General features: G+C 42.0%; 1 protein-coding gene across 1 annotated transcript in view; it reads right to left on the bottom strand.

The window, feature by feature from the left end:
• The window catches only part of GC (GC vitamin D binding protein), a 92,780-nt gene extending 73,927 nt beyond the window's left edge, over positions 1-18,853 (bottom strand). The window contains exon 1 of the mRNA XM_075066360.1: positions 18,679-18,853. Coding sequence (XP_074922461.1) covers positions 18,679-18,853 — 175 coding nt within the window. The remainder of the gene's footprint in view (positions 1-18,678) is intronic.
• Between the last annotated feature and the right edge of the window lie 6,242 nt (positions 18,854-25,095).

Below are 25,095 nucleotides of genomic sequence, written 5' to 3'. Positions count from 1 at the left end.
CAGAAAATGACATTCTGATAAGTAAGATGGAGAAATGTGGCCTTGATGGAACTACCATTAAGTGGATATATAATTGGTTAAACCACAAAAAACAAACAAACAAACAAAAAACTATTAATGGAATGATGTCAGATTGGAGGGAGGTCTCAAGTGAGGTTCCAGCAGGATCTGTTCTGGGTCTGGTGTTGTTTAATATCTTTAATAATAACCTGAATGTAGGAATCGAGAGCTTACCCATCAAATCTGAAGTTTACACAAAGCTGGGGGTGGAGTAGGGGGTGGGATGGGAGGAGAAAGTTGCCAACACTTTGGAGGACAGAGCTAAAATTCAGAGGGATCTTGATAAAAAAATATAAATAAATCGGAGAACTGGGCTATCAACAACAAAATGAAATTCAGCAAAGACAAATGTAAGGTGCTACACTTAGGGAAGAAAAACAAATGCACAAATACAAAGTGGGGAATAACTGGCTTGGCAGCAGCACTGCTGAGAAGGATCTGGGAGTTGTGGTGGATCACAACCTCAAAGTCAATCAGCAATGTGATGGTGTTGCAAAAAAGCAGGCAGATGCAATTTTAGATTGCATTAACAGAGGCATAGCATGCAACTCATGGGAGGTGATAGTACTGCTCTACTAGGCCCTGGTTCAGCCTCAGCTGGAGTACTATGTCCAATTTTGGTCACCAGTGTATAGAAAGGATTTAGAGAAACTGGAAAGGACCCAGAGGCGAGTGACAAAGATGATCAGAAGGATGGAATGCAAGCCATATAAGCAAAGTCTGAAGGAACCAGATATATTTAGTTTGGAAAAGAGGAGATTAAGGGGGAACATGATAGCTGTCTTCAAGTACTTGAAAGGCTGCCATAAAAAAAAAAGATGGAGAAAAGTTCTTTCTTGCCTCAGAGGGCAGGACACGAGGCAATGGGTTCAAACTACAGCATAGCAGATTTAGATTAAATCTCAGCAAAAAACTTCCTAACTGCAAGAACAGGAGGACAATGGAACAGACGCCTAGGGAGGTTGTGGAAGCTCCTTCACTGAAGTTTTTCCAAAGGAGGCTGGAGAGCCAACTGTCTTGGATGATTTAGACCAGGGGTAGTCAACCTATGGCACGTGTGCCGAAGGTGGCACGCAAGCTGCTTTTCAGTGGCACTCACATTGCCCGGGTCCTGGCCACCGGTCCGGGGGGCTCTGCATTTTAATTTAATTTTAAATGAAGCTTATTAAACATTTTAAAAACCTAATTTACTTAACATACAACAATAGTTTAGTTATATATTATAGACTTATAGAAAGAGACCTTCTAAAAATGTTAAAATGTATTACTGGCACGCGAAACCTTAAATCAGAGTGACTAAATGAAGACTCGGTGCACCACTTCTGAAAGGTTGCCGACCCCGGTTTAGACACAACAAATCCTGCATCTTAGTAGAGGGTTAGACTATATGGCCCTTGCAGTACCTTATAATCTTATGGTTGTTTGAAAAGGGAACAAAAATAAAAAGGAGACAGACAGAAGAAAGGAGGGGATAGGGCACCGGAAGAAATCAGAAGCCAGCCCACCAATTCATTCCAGCATTCCTATAAAATCTGCCTATGTCGGTGAATTTATCTCCATCATTTTTTATTAGAGAATGAGATTCTTTCCATTGCTGCTGGCATAGCCATATCAGCAGGGGCGGTGCCAGCCTCTTCCCAGTGTGGGGGCTGAGGTGGACCTTAGCCCCCCCTTGCCACAAGGCCCCATCCCCCGCTTCTCTTCTCCCCCTGAGGTCCCACCCCAGACTGACTGGAGGCTGGAAGCCAGAACCAGGCAGTGTATGACGCTGCCCTTGGTGAGCAGGGAGCAGGGACTACGGTGGGGTGGCCCCCGGGAGCCCAGGCCAGAGTGGGTCAGTCCAGGCTGCTGTGGGGAGCCCCAGACCCTTCATCTGCCCTGGACAGCATACCCTGGCAGACAGGGACATGGGCTGCTCTTGGGCACCCCTGTGCCCTGCTCAGGGTTACTCCTGCACTGCTGCTGGAGCTGGGTGACTGGCCAGTAGCAGCTGCTGCTTTCTCCACTTGGAGAGCAACAGTTGCTTCAGTGTGACTATGGAGGTGGCTGAGACAGATTCTAGGGTGGCTATAGCTCCCACAAGTCCCCCCTCCCATAGCACTGCCCCTGCATATCTGTAAACCATTCTTCAACCACTGGTCTGGATTTTGATTTTCAGTACTGAAGAACATGCTTTTGAGCCACTGTCAGGGGTCTGTACAACCTTGGCTTCTTGGGGTGTGGGGAAACCAAGACGCCACGTGGTGTCTAGTAACCCCTGAATTGCATGTTCTCCATTAAGCATGTCAGATGACAGAAAAAAAAAAGAGTTATTTTTACTTTTGACCTTTTGGGACAACTCCAGACCATATGAATCAAATTGTCACCCATTTCCTAACAACACAACCATTTATTGCAAATGATATCTCCAGATTTAAATAATGTATATGGAGTCCAGTGTATATTCCAGATAATTTTATGTGGAATTAATCAGAGGTACAAATCAAGAGAAGTATATATACTGGGTGATACTAAGTTCTAGCGTTTGGGAGCCATATTAATGGCTAATTCTTCACATCCTCAGGTTCTTAAAAGCTTAGTATCAGGTTAAACAAAATGGCATATAGCACTGCTAATACATTTGAGAGGCTAGGCAGGGTTCTGACAAATTAGTGCTCAAGGGGGTTTGAAGCAGCAATAGTGCTGGATTTGTAATAGCATGTTTAAGTTGTACATATTACGACTCTTCTTTTGTTGGGCTGGTTCAAAAATAATTGGCCAATTAGCCAAACATTGGTTAAACACCACCAAAAACGGTCAAATAAATTTAAAGCACTAAGTTATTAGTACAACAAAAAGTAAGATTTGCTGGTCTCCACTTGGCTTAACCTTAGATACTTATGCCTAATTGCTAAACACTAGTTAACGGAGTTATTTTAACTCAGAAAATATGAAAACAATCAAATAAAGTACTAAAACATGAAAGAATAATTACCTTTCTAGTCACGTTAAGCTAGCATTTAAATGTGAATATTTTTCTAGACAGTTACAAAAGAAATAAAAACACATTTACTAATCATAAAAAAAAGTAATTTGAAATGCATTTATGCAAGGTAGGCAGCATGCCAACTCTTCAAGCAGATTAACAGCTGCTCATCTTCTCTGTGTGTTTGTGAAGCAGCTTCAATGACTGAACCTTCCTCCCCTACATTACAGAAGCCTATTAACATACAAAACAGGAGGCTGGGAAGTCAACAGGGAGACAAGACACCAGTGTCTCAACCACAAGAGATTATCCTGTGTCTGGGGGCAGACAGTGAACTTTGGGGAACACAGGGGAAAGGCAAAAATACATCCTGTTATCCTGCATCAAGGAAGTAAACAAAACACTTACATTCATAGAAAAGGGATCTCAACCAGCTGTGGTTGAAAATGCTGAAAACGGCTTTGGATGGAATAAGACTGCTTTAGACATGAGGTTAGTTTAGCCTAAGCTGAATTTAGTCTCTAGAAAACATGTATTGATTGTGTTCCATATATAACCCCTGTATCCATTATTTTTTACCACTCTCTTAAATCTCCATAATAAACTGATAATTGTTTTTCACTATAAACACTGTGGTACTGTACAAGGAGCTGATCCTGAATTGAATAATTGAAGCTGGTGTGTACTGTTCCCTTTGGCGACAGCATATATGGTATTTGTGTGAATGCAGGGCTGCAGTGCACCTATTGTTAACCAGCAAGACAAAGTAAGGGCTGGCATATTTGACCATGGTCAAGTAGATGCTAGTCAATTAACATGATTTGACCTGTCTATTGGCCGACTTTCCAAGTCTATTTTAAACCATGCTCCTCCTCCAGTGTCACAAAAGGCATAAAATCATCATTTTCTACTAGAATTGTTAGGGTTAATACAGCCTAGTAATCCAGTCCTTCCACAGTATGGCATATCAAGCAACACCAATATTGGAGTTTCCTCAAACTGAAGATTCCATATGCAAAAGAAGATGCGTCTTAAATTTAGTGAAAGAAACAAAGTGTCCTGCTTTTTGGGCTGCCTCCAACTCTGGTGAACATTCCTTAGGAAAATGATAATAATCTGAATTCAAAACTCCCTGCAAAGCCAGGGGAGATATCAGTTTCTTGTCTATCTGCTGCCACGGGAGGGCCCTTGAGATAATGATTTAAACCATCAAGCAGCCATTCCTACTATAGATAAGAGGTGATAACTTAATATTGGATAATTTGATTTCACAACAGCTATAACAGCTCAAATGAAATTCTGGCTTTTCTACTCCTCAAAGAAAAAGTTTTAAGCATATTATTAATGGTAATACACTCAGTTCAAAAAGTTCAAAAAGTAGTCTGGGTACCATTTTCATTGTAATAGTGTTAATCTTCCCCCCAGAAGGAGGGAGGTAAGGTCTGCCCTCTGTTTAAGTCATTAGACACTTTCTAATTAAATGGTTAAGATTAGTTCTAACAATTTAGTTAATTTTCTTAGGTGATTGAACACCCAAATCTTTCAAACTAATCTGTTGCCACTGAGAAGGGCTATGGACCAAACCGATCTCTCACACTCCTTGGGAGACTTCCATTGTCTCATATTTAGTCCAATTGATTTATAGCTTGCCCAAAGTACCTACCGTGTTCAAAATATTAGGGATAGATGTTTGTGGGTCTGATATACTTTTACTTATATGGTCAATGTAAAGTAATATTTAGTCTCATGTGTTCCTGTTTTTATACCTTATATTTTAATTACAACCTTTAATTTGTGTCACCAACATTTCAAGGGCAATGTTAAACAATAGCCGTGATAGAGGACCACCCTTATCTTGTTCCTCTGTTCACCTGAAAGACTAGCCTGTTTGTGAGTCAACATGATTGGGGATCATTGTAAAGCAAGTGAATCCTTGAGAGGAAACTCTTACCAAAGCCCAATCTTCCTAGAACTGCAAACAGGCACTGCCAGCCAATCCTGTCAAGTGCTTTTTTAGCATCTAAAAAGATGTCCCTGCCAATGAGTTATTTGAATATGGATTAAAAGCCATTAAATCTATCAGTAAGCTTGTATCATCAATGCCTTGATTTTTCTTTATGAATCCCACCTGATAATAGCTGGCAGCTTCACTCTCTTTTGTTTAGTGTGGTAGCCAACTCCTTTGATCGGATTTTTAGATTGACCTTCATCAAAATTAGTCCGATTATTGCATTGTTGGGACTCTTGCCATGGTTTGAGCATACTAGATATGAGAGCCTCTCTCGTGGACTAAGGTAAGGGTCTTTCGCTGTACACAGTTGTATATACTACTATAAGGAGTTTAGTGGGTCACTTTCCTGAAACTGTTGATAAGATGGTAGCAGTAGCTCAACCATTCCTGGTGCTTTTCAGTCTTCCTATCTTTTGAAGCATTTTGTATTTCATCTAGCTGAACAGGGGAGCCCAGCCAGGACAGCCGGTCTACTGAAATTAAAGACAATTTTAATTTATTTCGGAACCCATCTTTATCTTGTTGACTGGAGGTTGATTCATCCTGGTATACAGCCTCATAGAACTTGAGATTACTGATCATTATTGCCTATCTGGGATGTGATCAGGGGCCCTGACCATCTTGAATTGTACCTATTTTGCAGGTTTTTTCTCTCATTTTTAGGTGGTAAGCTAACAATTTACCCACGTTATATCTCCCAGCTCCCCAAATTGTTGTTTCAACCTGAATAGTGCAAATCAACCTGGGCTGAGCTAAATTTAGCAGTCTCACAGCGCATGATAATTAACTTCTGCAATTTTTCTGGGGATGGGGATTCTGCATATTCAGTGTTCATCAGCTCGATCACACAAGCTTGACTCAATTTTTTTTTTCCTTTTTTTTTTTTTTAATTAGAGGTAAATGCTATACTCCTACCACTTAAGTATGCCTTCATTGCACCTCAGAGAGTAGTAGGAGAGGTTTCAGGTATACTGTTTATGCCATGAAAGAAATTAATTTCCTTTATAATATACCTCTCAAAATTCTTATTTAACAGTAAAGGGTTTAGATTCCATTGTTTACAGGTTTTGTCACCATCATGTGAGGCAAGCTGAAAAGAAATGGGTGCCCAAACTGAGGTCATTATATTGATAACAGAGTTAAATTCTTGGATTCTAAAAATACTCAACTCTGGAATATGAAGAATAGGGGTGGGGAATGAAATGAGTATCCTGCAAAAAAAAAAAATACTACATCGGTTTACAGTTTTTTTTAAAAAAAGATTCATAATATTTCCTTTTGATCGGGTAACTTAAGCCCTCAGTAATCCATGACACTGTTAATAAACTCACTCATTACTACCAGTACATAAAAACAAAGCATGCCACAAATGGTTGTGTTGGGACATGAATTCCTGAAGTGCCATAAAGCATCCGACCCATGTAAGAACCCATTTGAATGAACTATCAAATCCATAATTAGGTAATTGCACTGATGAGTCAGCTCACACACCCACACCGCCCATGGAGGGTTATAAAGATATAGGATAGTGGGGCGGGGGGTAGGGGAGAGAAGAAAACTACAAATGGTAAACAAACAACAAGAAAAGAAAAAACACTAATGGGAAAAATCCCTTATTGAAAGGGGCAATAAAAAAGTCCTTTACACAAAGAGGCCAATACCAAGGAGGTCTGAGGGGGCAATCCCAACACACTCAACAACCTAACATGTAAGCCCTTCCCAAAGAGGGAGTCACCTATAATATACACCTCAAAAAGCTATAGGTCTGTAACAGTCCCAATTAATCACAAGGTGGTTTCAATGATAACTGGGACTGCAGATTTGTTACAACTTTTTTTTCCTTCCTCAATCAAAAATCAGGGAGCAGCCATGGTAAATTTAGTATAATCATGATTTATGGGGGAAAATGGTGTGTAAAGTCATGGGTCATGACAGAAGGGCAGTTGGGCCAAACCAGAACAGCACTGTGGCCCCTTGCACCAGGTTGCAGTGATCAGAGCAGGGAGGTGGGCCCAGCCCTGAGTGACAAGAGGCACAGCTGCAGGCTGAGTGTGAAGCAGGCTTGCTTGCCCACCCTTCCTTCTTGAGTCTCCCCACCTCACTGGGATGGAACTAGGGTAATGGTACCAGGAGGAAGTGCTGCTGTGTGTCGTCAGTACTCCTTCACTCAAATGTAAAAAGTCAGGCACAAAACCAGAAAAGTCATGGGGATCTGACATTTTTACCACTGTGACAAACATGAAAGCCTAATTATAACCAATATACATCAAATACAGCTGAAAGTCTTGATCTACACTATTGTACCCTACCAGGGGGAGCCACTGGAGGAAGAAAAAGCCTGCTCTCCCCCCCCCCCAGTTTCCCCTAGTGCCCACATCCAATATAATCTATTTAGGTTCTCGTTAACATAAACATCATATCCAACAAATAACAAAACAAAACAGATAATACATATATTATTTCACTTTAACAGGAATACCCTATTCGGTGAGGTGTTGCACCTTACATACATAACAAAGACTGCCACCCTTCTAATTATCCACACATCCTAGCAGAGAGAAGGGGAAGGAACCATCCTACAACTGATGTTAACACGTAGTAAGACCGTGCTTATCTCCTTGTTCTCCTCAGTCAGAGTGAAAACACAATGTAAGTAACTGGAATAATTATCAACCAACAACCACAGCCCAGATTTGGACTCTATATGAAAAGGAAGGGGAAAAAAGTCAAGAGGCGAGGCTGCCTTGTAGTAATAAATAAAAAAAAGGAGGAGGAGCTTGACAGACTTTGTCAGGCTTGACAAAGCCTTGGCTGGGATGATTTAGTTGGGGATTGGTTCTGCTTTGAGCAGGGGGTTGGACTAGATGACCTCCTGAGATCCCTTCCAACCCTGATATTCTGTGATTCTGTGAGAGATAGCGTAAGGAAATAAAGAATTCCACAGGGTGGGGAGGGGATTTATACAGGTCCAGACTGGGGCGTTCACTGAGAAAGAAGGACTTGAGAAGTCGTGGTGGGGAGAGATGCAGTTCCCAGCTCACATCTCATATGGTAGTTTTGTTCTAAGCAAAAGCATGCTGCGAGAACCCCCATAGAATGTCTACATCAGTTTCTATACAGGTGCTCACTTTCATAAGATGCAATCAGAGGGAAGTATACAATTATCAAAGTCCTCATTTTTCAGCTTTTATTTTGTTTAAAGTTTCAAGGATTAATTAGTATTTATTACAAAAAAAAATTAAAATGGGTGAAAAAAAATCAGTGCAAAAAATTTATAGTTTTCTGGCTAAATATGGGAAGACAGTCAAAAAGCAACAAGAGAAAAGTAAGACTACTGAAAGTAAAAGCAGCGTCATGCAGTAGTTTATTTCATGAACAATACAAACACACACTCATGCACTTATATATCTTGGATTACTCTGACAGCCTTGCATTTACACTTAAACTAATTTATTATCAACTCAACTAATCTACCTAATGTAATGTATTGGATTTTCTTACTGTAATATGTGTTTTCATGTACTTGAGTGGTCTACAATTTGGGTGAAAACATGGTAAAAAACAAATAATGGCTTTTGTAAAACCTATGAACTTTTTGGTAAAAGTAGTTGAAAACAAACAAAAAAATGCAGTAAATGTTGCACCTTCATAGTTGCTCTTAGCAGATGGGGACATAGGTATCATTGTGGATCTGGATAATAATCACACCTCTGCTGTTTCCACATGCATTTCCTGAGCCCACATGCATTTTACATGATAGTGTAGGAGCAAGGGGTTTTAAAGAAAAAAGACAACCTCAGAAATTGTTTCCAACAATCTAGACAAGTAAGAGGGAACTTTGCCATCTTGAATATGCACATCAGTGAGGAGGGAAGGGAGCGTCAGGATTAGTCAATACCTCTAAAGGTTAAATAAAAGAGCAATCTCCACAATAGAGAGGGTGCCAACCTTGAGACAGTACGGTGAAGCTCCCTCAGAAGACTCAGTACATTTCTCAGGTTCTGTTGCCATGGCAAAACGGGGGAATTGGCCTTCATTTTTAACCTTAAATATGGCTGGAAGTGAAATGCAGTACATTGGGCCCTTATCTGGCCATTTTCCTGCCCCTGTTAAACCAGACCCTTCTCCCTGTCACGTCCCAAGCATACCCAGGGAACCCCATTTCCTTGTTGTTTCCCTATGTTGGATTTTTCAGTTCCTGAGTGTTATGCAGGATCCTCTCTCTGGTGCCATGCTGCAAAATCTCAATGATAAAAATGTCTCAATCTTGCATCTGCTGGGGGATCTGGCCCTACATCTATTGTAGAAAACATCGGCTGCTCCATTAGCTTTTCCTAGCCAGTTTTGAATGAGATAGATTGTCAGCATTATTCACTATTAGAAACTGGTTGAGTATATGGATGCCCCCTCCGATCTGCCTTTTACTCACTACCCCAAAACTAACACAAAATACCCCACCCCAAGTAGAGCTTTTACCCCCAAAAGAGCAGAGACTTCATAAATAGCACTAGAGATTTCACCTTTGCTATCCATTTTATGTGGGAAGCACTCCGATACTATGGCGATGGGCAGCAATGTAAAACGCTAAGATGGAGAGTTAGATATTCATTGCCTGACACACAGGAAGGCTCAGTTTTACTGCTGGCTCTGCCACTGGCCTGCTGGTGACTTTGGGCAAGTCACTTCATATGCCTCAGATCCTCCTCCTCATCTATAAAATGAAGATAAGGATACTGACTTTCCTTTGTAAAGTGTTTTGTTTGTGATCTATGGAGGTAAAGTGCTATACAAGAGGTGGATATTATTGTTACTTGCAATGTTACAGCTAAAACTGGGCAAATAGGCATAACAAAAAATTAATGGCTAGAAATTAAAGCCAGAAAAATTCAAATTAAAATGCATGCCTTGTTTCTAACAATGGTGATTCACCATTGGAACAATCCACCAAGGGAAGCGGTGAATTCTCAATTCCTTGCTGTTTTCTGAAAAAGCCTGCCTGCCTTTTTGGGAGATATGGATTAGTCAAACATAAGTGATTGGGCTTGATAAAAGGGGAACCTGATGAAATGCTGTGGCCTGTGTTAGACTAGATGACCTAATGGTTCATTCTGGCCTTAAAACCTATAAATGAATATGAAAACCAGCGTGTGAGGAGGTGAGCAATCCCCTTGTTGTCCCCTGCCCTGTTCTATAAAGGAAAGAACATTTTCCCACTGGCCACCTCTCCTGTCCTGAGTGGAAGATGATGACATTCCAGGGCACAGGGTGCAGTGGAGTTGGTGATGAGGAGTGACTGTGTGAGGGAGTTAGATGGATGAGTGAGTGTGTGGCACTTTCATTTCATTTCATCTAGAACCCTTGAGAACACTCACTATGCCACAGATGGAGATTATTCCACCTGCTATGAACTAAAGGAGCAGGGGTGTGGGGTTCGGGCAGCAGATATGTATTTGGGCTAGAGGGCTAGCAAGGAAAATATGTTTGGGGAATATGGTGCATTAGGTCAAGGAGGCAAGATTTTGATGGATCAAGAATCCAGTTAGTTTAATCCATTTTGTATCTCTTGTAGGATTATTCTCATTGTTTTGGTACATTCTAACTAATAAGAGAGACTGTAAGCCTATTGTACACATTCTGCTTATTTCCTATGTGTACTGAGCACATTTGACTCAAAAGATTTCTCAAAAGTGGTATTAAATATTTCCATGTGGATTCTTTTTCGATATACAACTTCTCCTTTCAGCAACTCAATATCTCAACCTTCTCTCTCTCTCTCTCTTACACACACACAGACGCCCCTCCCCTGCAGTATTTCTCGGTTTGTTCATTGTGTGATTTCCTTTGGAAAACAATTGGAATAAAATACAAAGCCCTTCAACTAGCTCTAAATAAAATCTACAGGATACAATGAAGTGTTAGTGATTACCAGAATCTGAGGACATTCTCATATTAGGTGGAAATAGATGGCCTATGTGTAAAACCACACCAGGCAATTCCTAAAAATATTGCTGGTTTACCATGTCATTTAATGGTGGCAGCAGATAATATGTGTAAAAACATAAGGGTTTTATTTTGTATGGCGGTAGTTTCCTAAGTTTTAAACCAATCATATTCTCTCTTCTTTGATTAGTAAGAATAACTTAGACAGGGCTAGGCTGTGACATACTTATTTATGTTAATAGCACCTTACAACACGAAAAGTTCCAATGAAGTCAACCAAACTGCTTGAGAAGTAAGTTTCTGCTGAAAATAAGTAAGGGTATTGCAATCTGGTTCTTATTTTTCAAAGTCATAGGATTTTTAATATGTAATTTTCACTGCAACCTTTCCTGAAGTGTCTTATTTTCTAGACGCGTTAGTTTTGTTGCTTTGCATTCAATACTCTGTCATTTGCCTGTCTTTATAAAAAGCAGAGCTCAGATTTAAAGGCATTAATCTGCCTGACACGTAACAATCACATCTTATTAATAAACATTTATAATTTTAGGCCTACATGAGAGTGGAGTACTTTGAAAATTTAGACCCAAGTGTGGGATCAGAGCACTTTCAAATATCTAGTTCTAAACTCTTTTGGGTAAGGATGTGTCTTAGTCTATGCCTGTTTAGTGCTGTGACGAGGGGGGCCGGGGCTCAACCCTCCCTGTGGAGGAGGGGAGCCACACCGGCCTCGTTCTGTCCCCTCTGGGTCCTGTCCCTCGGGTCCGCAGTCCACCGTCCGGGTGTTCGGTCCCTGTGGAGCGGACTGAGGCACAGCAAAGTCAGTAGGGGTCCAACCTTGATGCAGGCGGGCACCAAACACAGTACAACAAGCTCTGGCCCTTTTGGGGCTGGGCAGAGCAGTAACCAAGTCAATAGGGGCCCAGCCCTTGGTTCGGGCAGGGCACCAAACACAGTACAATAAGCTCTGGCCCTTTTGGGGCAGGGCAGAGCAGTAACAGAGTCAATGGGGCCCAGCCCTTGGGTCGGGCGGGGCACCAAACAAACAGTACGATCAGCTCTGGCCCTTTTGGGGCAGGGCAGAGCAGTAGCAAAGTCAATGGGGCCCAGCCCTTGGGTCGGGCGGGGCACCAAACAAACAGTACGATCAGCTCTGGCCCTTTTGGGGCAGGGCAGAGCAGTAGCAAAGTCAATGGGGCCCAGCCCTTGGGTCGGGCGGGGCACCAAACAAACAGTACGATCAGCTCTGGCCCTTTTGGGGCAGGGCAGAGCAGTAGCAAAGTCAATGGGGCCCAGCCCTTGGGTCGGGCGGGGCACCAAACAAACAGTACGATCAGCTCTGGCCCTTTTGGGGCAGGGCAGAGCAGTAGCAAAGTCAATGGGGCCCAGCCCTTGGGTCGGGCGGGGCACCAAACAAACAGTACGATCAGCTCTGGCCCTTTTGGGGCAGGGCAGAGCAGTAGCAAAGTCAATGGGGCCCAGCCCTTGGGTCGGGCGGGGCACCAAACAAACAGTACGATCAGCTCTGGCCCTTTTGGGGCAGGGCAGAGCAGTAGCAAAGTCAATGGGGCCCAGCCCTTGGGTCGGGCGGGGCACCAAACAAACAGTACGATCAGCTCTGGCCCTTTTGGGGCAGGGCAGAGCAGTAGCAAAGTCAATGGGGCCCAGCCCTTGGGTCGGGCGGGGCACCAAACAAACAGTACGGCTCCGGCCGCACAGCGTCGTAGTTGCTGCGGGTTGGCTCCGGCAAGGCCTGATACCTGTCTCTGAGCTCCGCAGCCTCCCAGCGACGAGGGTCGGCCGGCACGTCTGCTCTGGCCGGCAGCTGAGCTCCAACTGAAGGCCGGCGCCCGGCATTTATGCTTCCGGGTCGCCACCTGACCCTTTGGGGGGTGGGGCTTCCGCCCGGAAGTTCCATCCTGGGGGGTGATTGACGGGGCTCAACCCTCCCTGTGGAGGAGGGGAGCCACACCGCCGCGCTACAAGTGCCCTGAGATTATTTTGTATGTAGTTCCTATAAAAAGTAAGGATAATTTATTAGTTATTATAGGGAGAGTCAAACGAACTTGAAGGGAATCGGATGCCTAAATGCTATTGAAATTCAATGGAAATTGGGTTCCTAAGTTCCTTAGGATAATTGAAAATAATAGCAACAGTTTTGATGGCATAATGAATTATTAAAGTCAGCTAAACAAAACTAAAAATGTAGTAGGCAGCTGCAGAAAGCTATGTATTATCTTTAAATTAGAACTATTACAAAGAATATCTCGAACTTCATAGTGGATTACATATTGACAAATTTACTGCTGGAGTGATGTGCAAATCAGTTCTGAAGCAAAGCTGATCCAACTGAGTTAATATTATATTCACATCATACAGAGACGTTAGATAAAAACAAAATATTCTTGCTGGAAGGTTGCAACATAATACTACTTTGTGTCTTAGAATTCAGAACCTTAACACACAAGAGCTGTAAAACAGAGCCACAACTCAATACACTACATGTAGAGTTTGGGCGGGGGGTGTGGAGGGGAAGCATAAACCCTTCACACTGTAGCTCAAAGGTTAGGCATATGCCAACACACTTCTCACTCCCCACCCCTCTTTATTTTAATGCTTTTCAAAATTGTCAAGAAGCATTTGAGAAATTGAGTCCAGGTCTACAGATCTGTAGCTGTTTAAAAAACTAAGTAGATGAGAATTTTTTTGCTCAAAATTGTTATGGTTTTTGACCAACTCTAATGGAAAAGTTCATTATCAAAGGCCTCCCTCTGGCTTGGGGGGAGGAAGGGGAGAACCTCAGTGGTGGTGGTCTGGGACTGGCTGGGCAAATGTACTTTGGTGAGAAGCCCCAAGAAACATTGAAGGAACATGAAACGAAAGGTTGATGCAATGTTAAGTAAGCTAGAGAGGAAAGAAAACAGCCATGAGTTCCCAGACTGACAACTTAGGATTCTCAAGACTTAAATGCTGATCCCCTACAATCATCCATCTCAAGTGGGCTCAAGATGGGATGTTTTTCTCCAAGATATGATCTTTTTTCTAAAAGATATGCTGCAGTTCAATCAGGAATTAACTCAGGGAAATTCTCTGGCCAGACAATGGTCCTTCTGACCTTATAATCTATACATACTTTCCCCTCAAATCTAGCCATCTGTTTGTTTCCTCAGTGGGAGATTGTTGCTCGTGCAAACTCTACTCTCCCATCCATAACCAGAGCCCTCGTCCAGGCAAGTCCAACACAGTCATGTAGGGGATGGGAGAGGGTGTCTTCCTCCTCTCTCTACTCTCCTGGGTGGCTGCATTAGATCATGGTACAGTCTAGCTTATATGGAACATGGATGATTGCCTGGGGGTGATGTCTCCCTCAATTATTTGAGCCTGAGGAAGCTTTATTTTACATCAGCCATTAAATACAACTTGGACCAGCACAGAATTGCTGTATCTCTGTCCCACTGCTACAATGTTCTGTTTGCTTAAGCCAGACCCCAGCTGCACTGTCCTCCTAGACCTTATACCCCTGCCCCTTCTTATTTATCTCTGAATCCGACACAGGTACATTTTACCCTTCAGCATCATCAATATCACCATAACCTGCCAGAACAGCTTGTCTCCTCCCACACCTGCTTCTTCCCAATTAACCAACTCTGAATGTGGCCTATTGCGCGATGTCCGCTGATACAAGCGACTGAATTAAATAATCTTTTGTCCTCTCCTTTCCAGGATGTTATCAAGGGAGCCCGATCTGGGAGATTAGTACTGTTTTGCAATCAAGTCAAAAAATGATTCAATAAAAATGTCCTCCTGCAATGACAATCCAATGAGAAATTTAAACGGACCTTTGGTTTAGGTTTTTTAAAATCACTGCTGCATGCAGTTACTCCAAAGATATTAAAATGATATCCATAACACAAATAATTTCTCTGGCTGCTGAGAGCTTCTCAAAACTGATAGCTCATTTTACACAAGCAGAACCATTTACAGTCTCACTTCTACCTTTCAAAATTGCATTTTAATACCATGGTCCTAATTCTTTTTTCATTGCAATTGTCTGTAGCTGCTTTGAATTTTTTTCCATCTTGTCCTATTCTCAAAGATATTTGCTGCTTACTTCATGACATTAGCTCAGATTTAGGCTGGTCCAGCCATGCTTTAAATGATAGCTGCCCCTGTACATTGTGGGCATGTATTTTTTTGTATTGTTCTCTCTCGAGTGAAAACGTTTGATTGGCATAAGCCACAGAATGTTGGCATGCTCATCCAAATGGAACCACTTTTCTCTTCTCACTTCTCTTCCTCCCAGCCAGTCAGTTCCATGTTGTATTAGGTCTCCAATGCTACTCTACCCCCTCCCTGGTCATTTTCACTGTTCCCAACCCAATCTAGGATCTCGTTTGCCCACCCCTGGACTTTTGCCCCAAGGGCCACATCTGGGTATGGAAATTGTATGACAGGCCATGAATGCTCAAGAAATTGGGGGTTGGGGTGCAGGGCTGTGTGTGAGGGCTCCAGGGTGGGGCTGGAGGATGAGGGATTGGAGGTGCAGGAGGGTGCTCCAAGCTGGGACCGAGGGCAGGAGAGGGATCAGGGCTGGGGCAGGAGGTTGGGGTGTGGAAGGGGGGTCAGGGGTGCAGGTTCCAGGCAGTGCTTACCTCAAGGAAATCTTGGAAGCAATGGCATCTCCCCTCTCTGGCTCCTATGCGGAGGCATGGCCAGGCCACTCTGTGCCCTGCCCCGTATGCAGGTGCTGCCCCACAGCTCCCATTGGCCATGCTTCCTGGCCAATAGGAGCTGTGGGAGTGGCGCTTGGGGTGGGGGGTAGCATGCAGAGCCCCTTGGCTGCCTCTGCACTTAGGAGCTGCTGCTTCCAGGAGCCACGCAGAGCCATGGCACGCATGGAGCGGGATAAGACCCGGACTCCGCTCCCTGGCTGGAGCTTGAGGGCCAGATTAAAACATCTGAAGGGCCGGATGTGGCCCGCGGGCCGTAGTTTGCCCACCCCAGTCTAGTCTGTCCTTCCCCTACTCCTCTCCCCCTGCCCCCCACACCTTTGTTGATACAGTTGACAAAATCCATTAAGTTGTCTCAGCAGGTTTGGCAGTCTCTACACAGCTCAGGGTAGCTGCTATTCGCTAGCTATTATCCGTGGCAAGATATGAAATTGTTATCCTTGCTGATATATCATCCACGAGGTTTCCCCTTTATAACTCCTGCTAGTAGCATGGCAGTGGCATGGCCCCTCCAACCCCCCACAAGCATGTTCCTTGAGCACTGCCTTGTGATACGACTTGCTGAAAGCCTGTTGGGGTTTTCCAACAAGAGAAAACTGAAGTTTCTTCTATATAAACCTGAAAGGGAAAAGCAAACATTTCCAGTGCACAGCTCATTTTTTGCTTCCCCTTAATGGCTCTCGGTGGCTTTTGTTCATTTGGAAATAAGCAACGAAGAATCATTTAACTGGACTTTGTGATAAGGTTCTCATGTGTTCAGGTTTTGTTTTTTTTTATACTAAGTGGGGCTAAAGATGGCCCATAATTATTTTCCTCACCCCCTACACATTTAGTCCAGGTTTATCCATTTTCTGTGCTGAAAGGCTGTAAAATAGGTGGAAACCAGTGTTTCCAATAATTTCAGCTTTCAGAAGCATGTTTCAAAGCAACAGGATACATCTAATGCTGGTGACTAAGCTGAAAGGTAGAAGGAGTAAACAGATTTGTACTCCTTTAAATGTCCAAATAGGTGCTGAATCACTCATCTGTTAATAATGGTATTTTAAGAGTGCCTGATGTTCACATTGTAATTCGAAATCTGTCAACATTTCTATTAGCGACTCAGGAGTTTGAAAAACACCCAGTGCCAGGGATATTGGGCTGGAAAAATATGCAACATGATAACCATAATCACTTTTTATTTTAAAACCAATTTGCACTGAGTTTTGATATTTCCAAAGCTAGAGCATGATTAAAAAAAAGACGATAATTAACATGCAATGCAATTGCTAAGACTAATATAAAATTAAAAGCCTTGATTTAAATGGATTTCGAAAGGCCTTGAACAACATTTGTAACTATGCATAACAAGAACAGCAACTTTTTTGGACACATCCTCTCCAAGTCTGTTCAATGCTCTCCCTTCTGTTGCAGCCTGAAACATTTATATGGAGACACAAAGTTACACACTCGTATACTATTAGCTGGCTTGTTTGAATTTGAAATAAGGGGACCCTGAAGTGCTGAGGTTGTGATTCCAATATCTTGGGCCTGATTCTCCCCTGGATACAGGTGATCCCACCGAATCTCTCTCAAGGCCAGGAGGTGGACCAAAATGAGGATCATACATCAAGTTCAGAGGGAGTTACTGGTGAGAGAATGGGCCTCTTTTTGCTTCTCTGGTTAATGTAGACTAGTGGTTCTGCCAGGAATGGACCTGCTTTGGAAACGTGCCACGAAGAAATGCACTGACACGATGCCCAAGTTGCTGTTAGAAGGTGTTACAAGAGTTCTCTGCACAGACCAGTATTTATATGCACATGTATAGAGACAGATAATATACAGGAAGACCACCATTTACTGACATAAAAATGAGGTCTAGAGTACTCTTGATAAGTCGACAGGTTCAATAAAGTACACTAGAAACAGCTTCCTGAGTGCAGTTCTTAAAGGGTGGTCTACTGTAGCTTACATAGTCTCCAGTTAATTTCTTTTTTATACACTCCTCTCAACTGGTGCCTCAGTGCACGAGTTTACACCAGTTTACACTCTCTTAAGCTTAAAGTCAGGGTTGACATGTGAGAGTGACTCTAAGATATACACTGATAAGCGTGTATGAGTCAAAGTCTAGAAGTGTTTAAGTAAATCTAAAGGAGATTAGAAGGTGGGGTGACCAGATAGCAAGTGTGAAAAATTGGGACAGGGGGTGGGTGGTAATTGGAGACTATATATATGAAGAAAGCAGCAAATATCAGGACTATGCCTATAAAATCAGGACATTTGGTCACCCTGTTAGAGAGGCCCATGATAGAGTATTATCCATGTTGAGGAGGTGGTAATGGAAGGTGGTATAAATGACACTAAACTACACTCCTAGATTTGCTAAGACTTGTTTAGCTTTACTAATTTAGTCCTGAAAATAAACTTCCTTGAAACACACTCAAAAGCAGTAAGTTCACTTTGTATTTCACACTATTTGCAAGGCCAAAACTAAAGGTCCTTATTATTTTACATTGGAGGTGTCATGCTCAAAGTCTTTGCTCAGTCTCAGCTTTTAGCTACCACGAAGGATCCCAAATTGTGCGGAGTCACAGCTCATCTCTTGGACAGAAAAATGTTTGTTAATTCACAATACAAATAATAACTTGCTATTGCCCCCCATTTCCTGCTTTAGTCTCATGAAAATATCTTTCCTAGGGACTACATGGAGCCTGATCATGATCTCACAATAGCTTTATAACAGTAGACAAAACTGGTGTAATGCTTCAGTCACTGGAGGATTATTGGTTAAACCTGCCTATGACATCACAATCAGTCTTCTCATAATTTTATTTGCACAAGGAGCCTTCATTGCTACTGCCCATCTTCATTTTTCAGAATATTTTTACCCTGAATTATGAGGAGCAAGGTAACAAAACAGTGCACATACACTGAAATAAGACCTGCATTAAGCGAATCTGTGTATATAGGCCTGTGTGATGGAATGCTCCACTGACCACTAGTCTGGCACCTCCTCCTGGGCACTCTAGAGGTTAACACATCAGGTCGACGGCCCTTCCCACAGTTGCATGCTGACACTCCGTTTCTCTCTCTAGTCTGCGGCACCACTACACACAAATATAGCCACTTACTGAAGCACATGACAAAGATGGAGAAGATGCCTGTTCCCATGACAGAGGAGAGGATTATTTTGTCTCTTAATCACCACTATCTACTAACTTCACAACTTCCTGATCACACATCCACTTCTTGTTCTCAAAACAGTTCCTTGAGGTGGATCTGCTCACCACAGCCAATGTTTGCTGCTCCTGGTGACTTTAATTGCAATTACTGAGTGGATGGGGGTTACTTCTATCAGCACATTCCAGATACCATTATGACAGAGAGCCAATGTCCTCCTTGGTTTTGTTTAGGTGTCTTGTGTTTACATGTCGTTACATGAGTATAAATCTAAATTGATACAACTGCATATAGAGAGGGATGGAAGGTGTAAGTTACAGCCGCTTATATTCCCTTATGGTCAAATTCAAAGGGGAATCTAAGTCTCTGTCTGTTTATTATCACCGGCCAAGACTAGTCTCTGCTCTCAGTCCTTAGGTGCAGTCAGCACTGGTAATGTCACATTTTTGGGAGTCACTATTGCAGATAATCTTATCGTTTTATTTATCTAAATATACCATATAAGATTAGAGCTCAAAGAAATGCTTACTCTTGGCTGTGGTGCACAGAAGATGACTATATAAAAAATGAACAAAATATTCAGCATAGTTTGTAACAATTTATTTGGCCTTGGAGTATGTTGTGAAACTCAAAATGGTCTGTGTATAAGGTAAAAAAAAAAAACCAACAGGAAGGCATTCTTGCATATCATCTTCTATTCCCTCCGCACATTTTTAGAAGATAAGCAAATCCCCAATATAGTTTATTCTACCTGAATCCCACACTGATCTATTTTTATGCATATTTGTATTTCAGCAGCACCCAGAAACCCCAACCAAATGTGAGGGCCCCATTGTGCTGTACAAAACATATACTTATTATATACACATTTAGAAACTTAACACCCTGGTTCAAAACTACACAACTTCTGTGCTAACATCCTGTCATCATTTCACTTGGCATAGTTATCAAAACTTTTAGTTTTTACCTTTTATAGACATTTTGACATACAGTAAAATTAATAGCCATATAAGGCAAACCCCATTGTAGCTCATCACAGGTGAACACATGATGCTATCCTATGTCACACTTAGCAGTCTCTTTGTTTGCAGCCAGGGCTGCCAGTTCAACTCACAAGCTCAGAAACATACCACCAAAGACAGGTTGGTTGCCTCAAATAAGAGGTGCTGCTCCAGCTGACAAGAGCTTGCAAGCCAAAACCTTAACAAGCTATGGCAAGATACAAACGCAGCAGGAGCAAAAGCAGGAATTGTCGCTGGAGGCGACCCAGAGGAGGTCGTGGAGGGGGATATAGAAGAAGTAGAAGGAAGAGATATGGTAGAAGGAGGAGAGGTAAAGGCTTTAATAATAAAAATGTCTCCTGTATAAATATATTTCATTTATATATTCATAAATTCACTACATTATTGTAATATATAATTTATTTCTAAGACAAATCAGAAAAAAATGATATTGCATCTCTTGAACAAGAACTGAACACAGGAAGTAATAGCCAGTTGTACTTATCTCTAGGTCGCAGAGGTCGATTGAGGAGGAAGAGCAGTAGGAGAAGCAGTAGGAGCGAGAGGAGGAGGAGAAGGAGAAGGAGGAGGATGAGCTATTAAACTCCAGATGGCTTCCTGTTCTCCTGCACTCATAAATTTGAAAGTCAACAACCAGTGTCTTCAACTTCTGCTCATCAAAATGGCATAAAAAAATAAAAAAAAAAATCCTTCCATCAAAACCCTAGCAATGCTTTCATCCCAAGATGAAAGCAGCCTGCTACAGTTTGAACAGTGCCACCTCTCAATAAACTTGTGAAACTTCATTTCTGTGTTATCCAGTTATTGAATCATTGTTTTAGGGACAGGTTTTGAAACACAGGGGTCAAAGAGACTAGTCGTGGGGAAAAAGTCCTACTTTCATTGATGAAGACATAGGCTAAGAGATGAAAAACGCACTAGGAATTAATGGCCAATTTTCATCATGGCAGGAATAGTGTTTAATATGTTGATCTGGAAAAGATGAGTGAAGAGTGGGAAAATCTGCAGATAACACTTTTTGGGGTGAGTCAAGAATGGAGGAGACTTAAGAGCTCCAGTGGCATGTGCTGCAGTGTTCACAAGTAGCAATTTTTTTTAAGGAGGCTAACGGATGAGCTAGAAAACATAATGCTTTTGTAAATCAATGAAATTCCCTCACCTGAAATACTATGTTCAGCTATAGTCAACCTATCTGAACAACTATGAACTAGAAATAGAAGGAAGGTACAGAGAATAAAGACTAGAAACAAACCTGCGGCAGGGAGGAGAGGGTTTGGAAAAGATGGGGAGTAAAATTTTCAAGTGCACCTAAGTGTTAGGAAGTCCCCATTTTAAAAGTGACTTGACTTTAGCATATCTTTAGGCACCTAAATCCCTCTAAAAATCTGACCCTTAGGCTCCTATGTCCCATTTCTTTCAGTGAACTTAGGTTCCCAAATACCTAAGTCACATTTGAAAATGGGATGTAGGATTCTAAGTCATTTGTGTGCTTTGGAAAATTTTACCAATGATCTTGTATGTGTAAAGAATTTGCTTTTTAGAATTTTAAGTACATTGCCTTTTAAATTCATTGAATGTCACTTTCACTTTGTGTTAGGATAAAAACTAGATAGAATTTCTCAGTCTGTCTTCTAATTCATAATTTCCTCTTGCTTATTTGTCTTCTCTGTTAGTTAAGCCTCATCCCAATCTTATCTCTCTTCATTCAGAAAAGTTTGGGGTGGTTTAATTTACAGAGAAGACAAATCAGTATGAACCTGATAAAAATACATCAGCCACGAGGTAATGTTCTCTTCTGGGATCTTGAAACAACTAATCCCACAAGATTCAGATGCTGTTTTGGCAGGGGCAGGCAGAGCATTCCTCCTACTAGAAGTAATAGGAGAAACAGCAAGTGCTGCAATGAAACCACTGAAAATGAAGAAAGGTAAAAACCAAGCCATGTGTATTTTTTTATCCATTAAATATTAATTATTTTGCTGTGTAATACATACTCCTGTCTGTAAAAATATCAGCAGTTAATCACCAGGAGTGATTTGCCTAGCTCTAGCGATTGCTAAGGCCTCTATAGCCTATGCAAATAGCAATGGTGGTAGTAACACTTAGCCCTTATATAAGGGAGTGCTTTTATAAGTGTTAGTGCTGCTGTGAATAAACCTGTCTGGCCCCTTTACATCTAGAATCCACCATCTAGAATCCTGTGTAATGCAAAGTTGACCATGAGACAGTCAAAACCACCCTATTGTGCCTCCTTCTAGTCTATCTACAAAGCTGGGTTCTCTCTCTGCCTCCACAGCCCTGGCAGCTTCTGCCTCTTTTCATGTTCCCATGAGTTTCAGTTGTTTCAAAAATCCACAGGAGACAGGATCTCTTGGCTGAACTAAGCCAACTTTTCTGCTCTGATGGCACTGCTTCACTTGTGCAATGGTTTATTGATTTAAAGGGTCTGGGCCTTGTGCAATGGTCTATTGATTTAAAGGGTCTGGCTCTAGGAACATAATACAGTGTACACACCTAATAGCTGTTACAAGGGTCCCTTTTGTTGCTGAAAAATGACTGTAGGTGGTTATGAAATTGAAATTTTATTAGAGGTCCCTAATAACCCATAATGTTTTTGTATACTAACTCACTAGGTAGCAGCCATACCTAGGATGGGCCTAATCAGGGGCCGCTTTCACTCTTAGCTTCTCATTCCTTTCTGCTCCCCTTCTTGTCTCAGTTGCCCATGCTTTGTTCTTCTGTTGCAGCCAGCTAATAAAATAACGCTCAGTAAGGAGCACTCACACTGCAGGGTGAAGTATATAACTGTACAGTAACACCACTGAACAGTTTAGGACAGGAATCAAATGATACTTCGTCAGTTGAAACTCTGACAGGTTTACTGCAGGAAAGAATCTCAGCACACTTAGATGACAGGCTGACTATTTCTTAACTAAAAGGGGAATGAATGTAATTGCTCAAAATAAGCCCATTAACACTACTTACTCATGGAGAGACAAATATAGAGAATATTCTCCTTTTGGCTCCTGCTTTTTTCTTCTAAAAAAATTAAGCTTCTTGTCCCCACCTTCAAGGCCATTCACAGCTCTGCTCTTCCTCCCTGATTATCTATTCTTGGCTGTCTTACAGTACACAGTCCCAAAGCCCTCCGATCGGCCAGTGATACCAGCCTCAGCCACCACCCACAACAGTCTCTGCCCTTTCCTTCCCCACTACCCTTCCAGTGGGAACGCCTTTTGTGAACTGATCTGCAAAGTCACTACCCTCTTTGATGTTCTGTTTGTTTCTTACATGGCATGATGGGTAAGGGATAAGAGCTTAAACAGAACTGCACAGGACTTCCAGCTAATCCATCTTATTTCTAACACAAATTGCACAAAATAGATGAGTCTGCAGTTCCTTAACACAAATTCATAGACGGTTATGCTTTTCTTTTAATCTATAAATAATAAAGGTTGATCTCAGAGGAGAAGAGTTTAAAATTCAGATATCTTCTTGTTCTCATATGGTCTTACATTTATAGTCAGCATTCAAACCTACAATTTCTGCTCCATGAAGATTGAACAGCCAGTGAGAAACCAAACAACTGCCCCCACCCAACAAAACACAACATAATGGCTTTTCCAAGTTTCCCAGAGCTTGCAACTATTGCACCTGTCAATAAACTTTGAAATATCATCTCTGTAACTATCTATTGTATTGTCATGTAAATATTAAAGTTATCAGATAGTGTAGTTTGAAATGCGCTTTGAACTTGTAACACTGAAGGATGAAACTGGTGTTGGAACAGAGGCTGAAAAGTATGGTCATGAGGTGTGAGAGGCAAAATACCGTTACAAAATCATAGACATACAGGGCTGGAAAGGATTTCAAGAGGCCCCACCACCACCACGGAAGCAGGACCAAATAAACCTACACCATCTCCGAGGGCGTTTGTCTACCCTGTTCTTAAAAACCTTTCCCATAACCTCCTTAGGTAACTTGTTCCAGTAGTTTAACTATTCTTACAATGAAAAAGTTTTTCCTAATATTCTAACCCAAATCTCCCTTGCTGCAAGATAAGCTGATTGCTTCTTGTTCTACCTTCAGTAGACACAACGAACAATTAATCACCCCCCTCTTTATAACAGCCCTTAACACATTTAATGACTGTTTATGACCCCCCTACACACTCAGCCTTCTCTTTCAACCAGGTGTACACCCACCTTATAGTAATTTCATTTAGAGCCATATTTCCCAAGTTTGCTTATCAGAATGCCACGTTGGACAGCATTAAAAAAAAAAAAAAGCCTTACTAAAGTAGAGATATCATATCTATTGCTCTCCCATCAACTGGGCCTAAGGAAGGAAATTAAATCACACCAAACCAATCTGTTCATGGTTGTTTTTTACTTATATTAGTATTAATCTCCAGGTCTGAACAAATTAATTATTAAATAATTTGCTTAAGTATCTTTCTGGGAGCAAAGTAGGAAGATTCAGGGAATTACAGACCAATTAGCCTCCCCTCCCTCACTTTTTTGAAGATGGGCAAACATAATACCTTTCTCCAGTCCTCTGGATCTCACCCATCCTCCAGGAGTTCTTGAAGAGAATTGCTATTTGTTCAGAGATTGCTTCAACAAGGTCCTTACGTACTCTCGAGTAAATTTCATCAGACCATGCTGACTTGAATACATCTGACTTATCTAAGGTTCCGTCTACACTACAGCCTATGTTGGCAAAACTTCTGTCACTCAGGTGTGTGAATATTCCACCTCCCTGAGCAACATAAGTTACATCAACAAAAGTGCCTGTGTGCACAGTGCAATGTCAGCAGAACTTCTCCTGTTAACATAGCTTCTGCTGATTGAGGAGGCAGTTTTTTTATGTACGTGGGAGAGCTCTCTCCCGTCAGCAAAGAGTGTCTTCACCAGACAAGCTGCAGCAGTGCAGCTGTATTGGTACAGCTGTGCCACTGCAGTGCTGTACATGTAGACAAGGCCAAAGTACAGGTCTGTCTCACATTATGCTGGGTTTACGTTCCGCAGTCAGCGCGTAAAGCGAAAATCGCGTACAGTCAAAATTACATTGAGTGTAATGGCGGGTGGGAATCACCCACACTACAGAAAGAGTATTTAAATTGTGATTTTTTTGTTTTTTTTCTTGTTTTTGCCAACTGCCTAAAGCTGAAATTGCCCATGTTAAATGCACCTAACATGCCACAGACCT

The sequence above is a fragment of the Chelonoidis abingdonii genome, chromosome 5 (assembly GCF_003597395.2).
Source record: "Chelonoidis abingdonii isolate Lonesome George chromosome 5, CheloAbing_2.0, whole genome shotgun sequence".
Lineage (NCBI taxonomy): Eukaryota > Metazoa > Chordata > Testudines > Testudinidae > Chelonoidis > Chelonoidis abingdonii.
The sequence above is the reverse complement of the archived record's forward strand: the minus strand, read 5'-3'. Positions and strand labels throughout refer to the sequence as shown.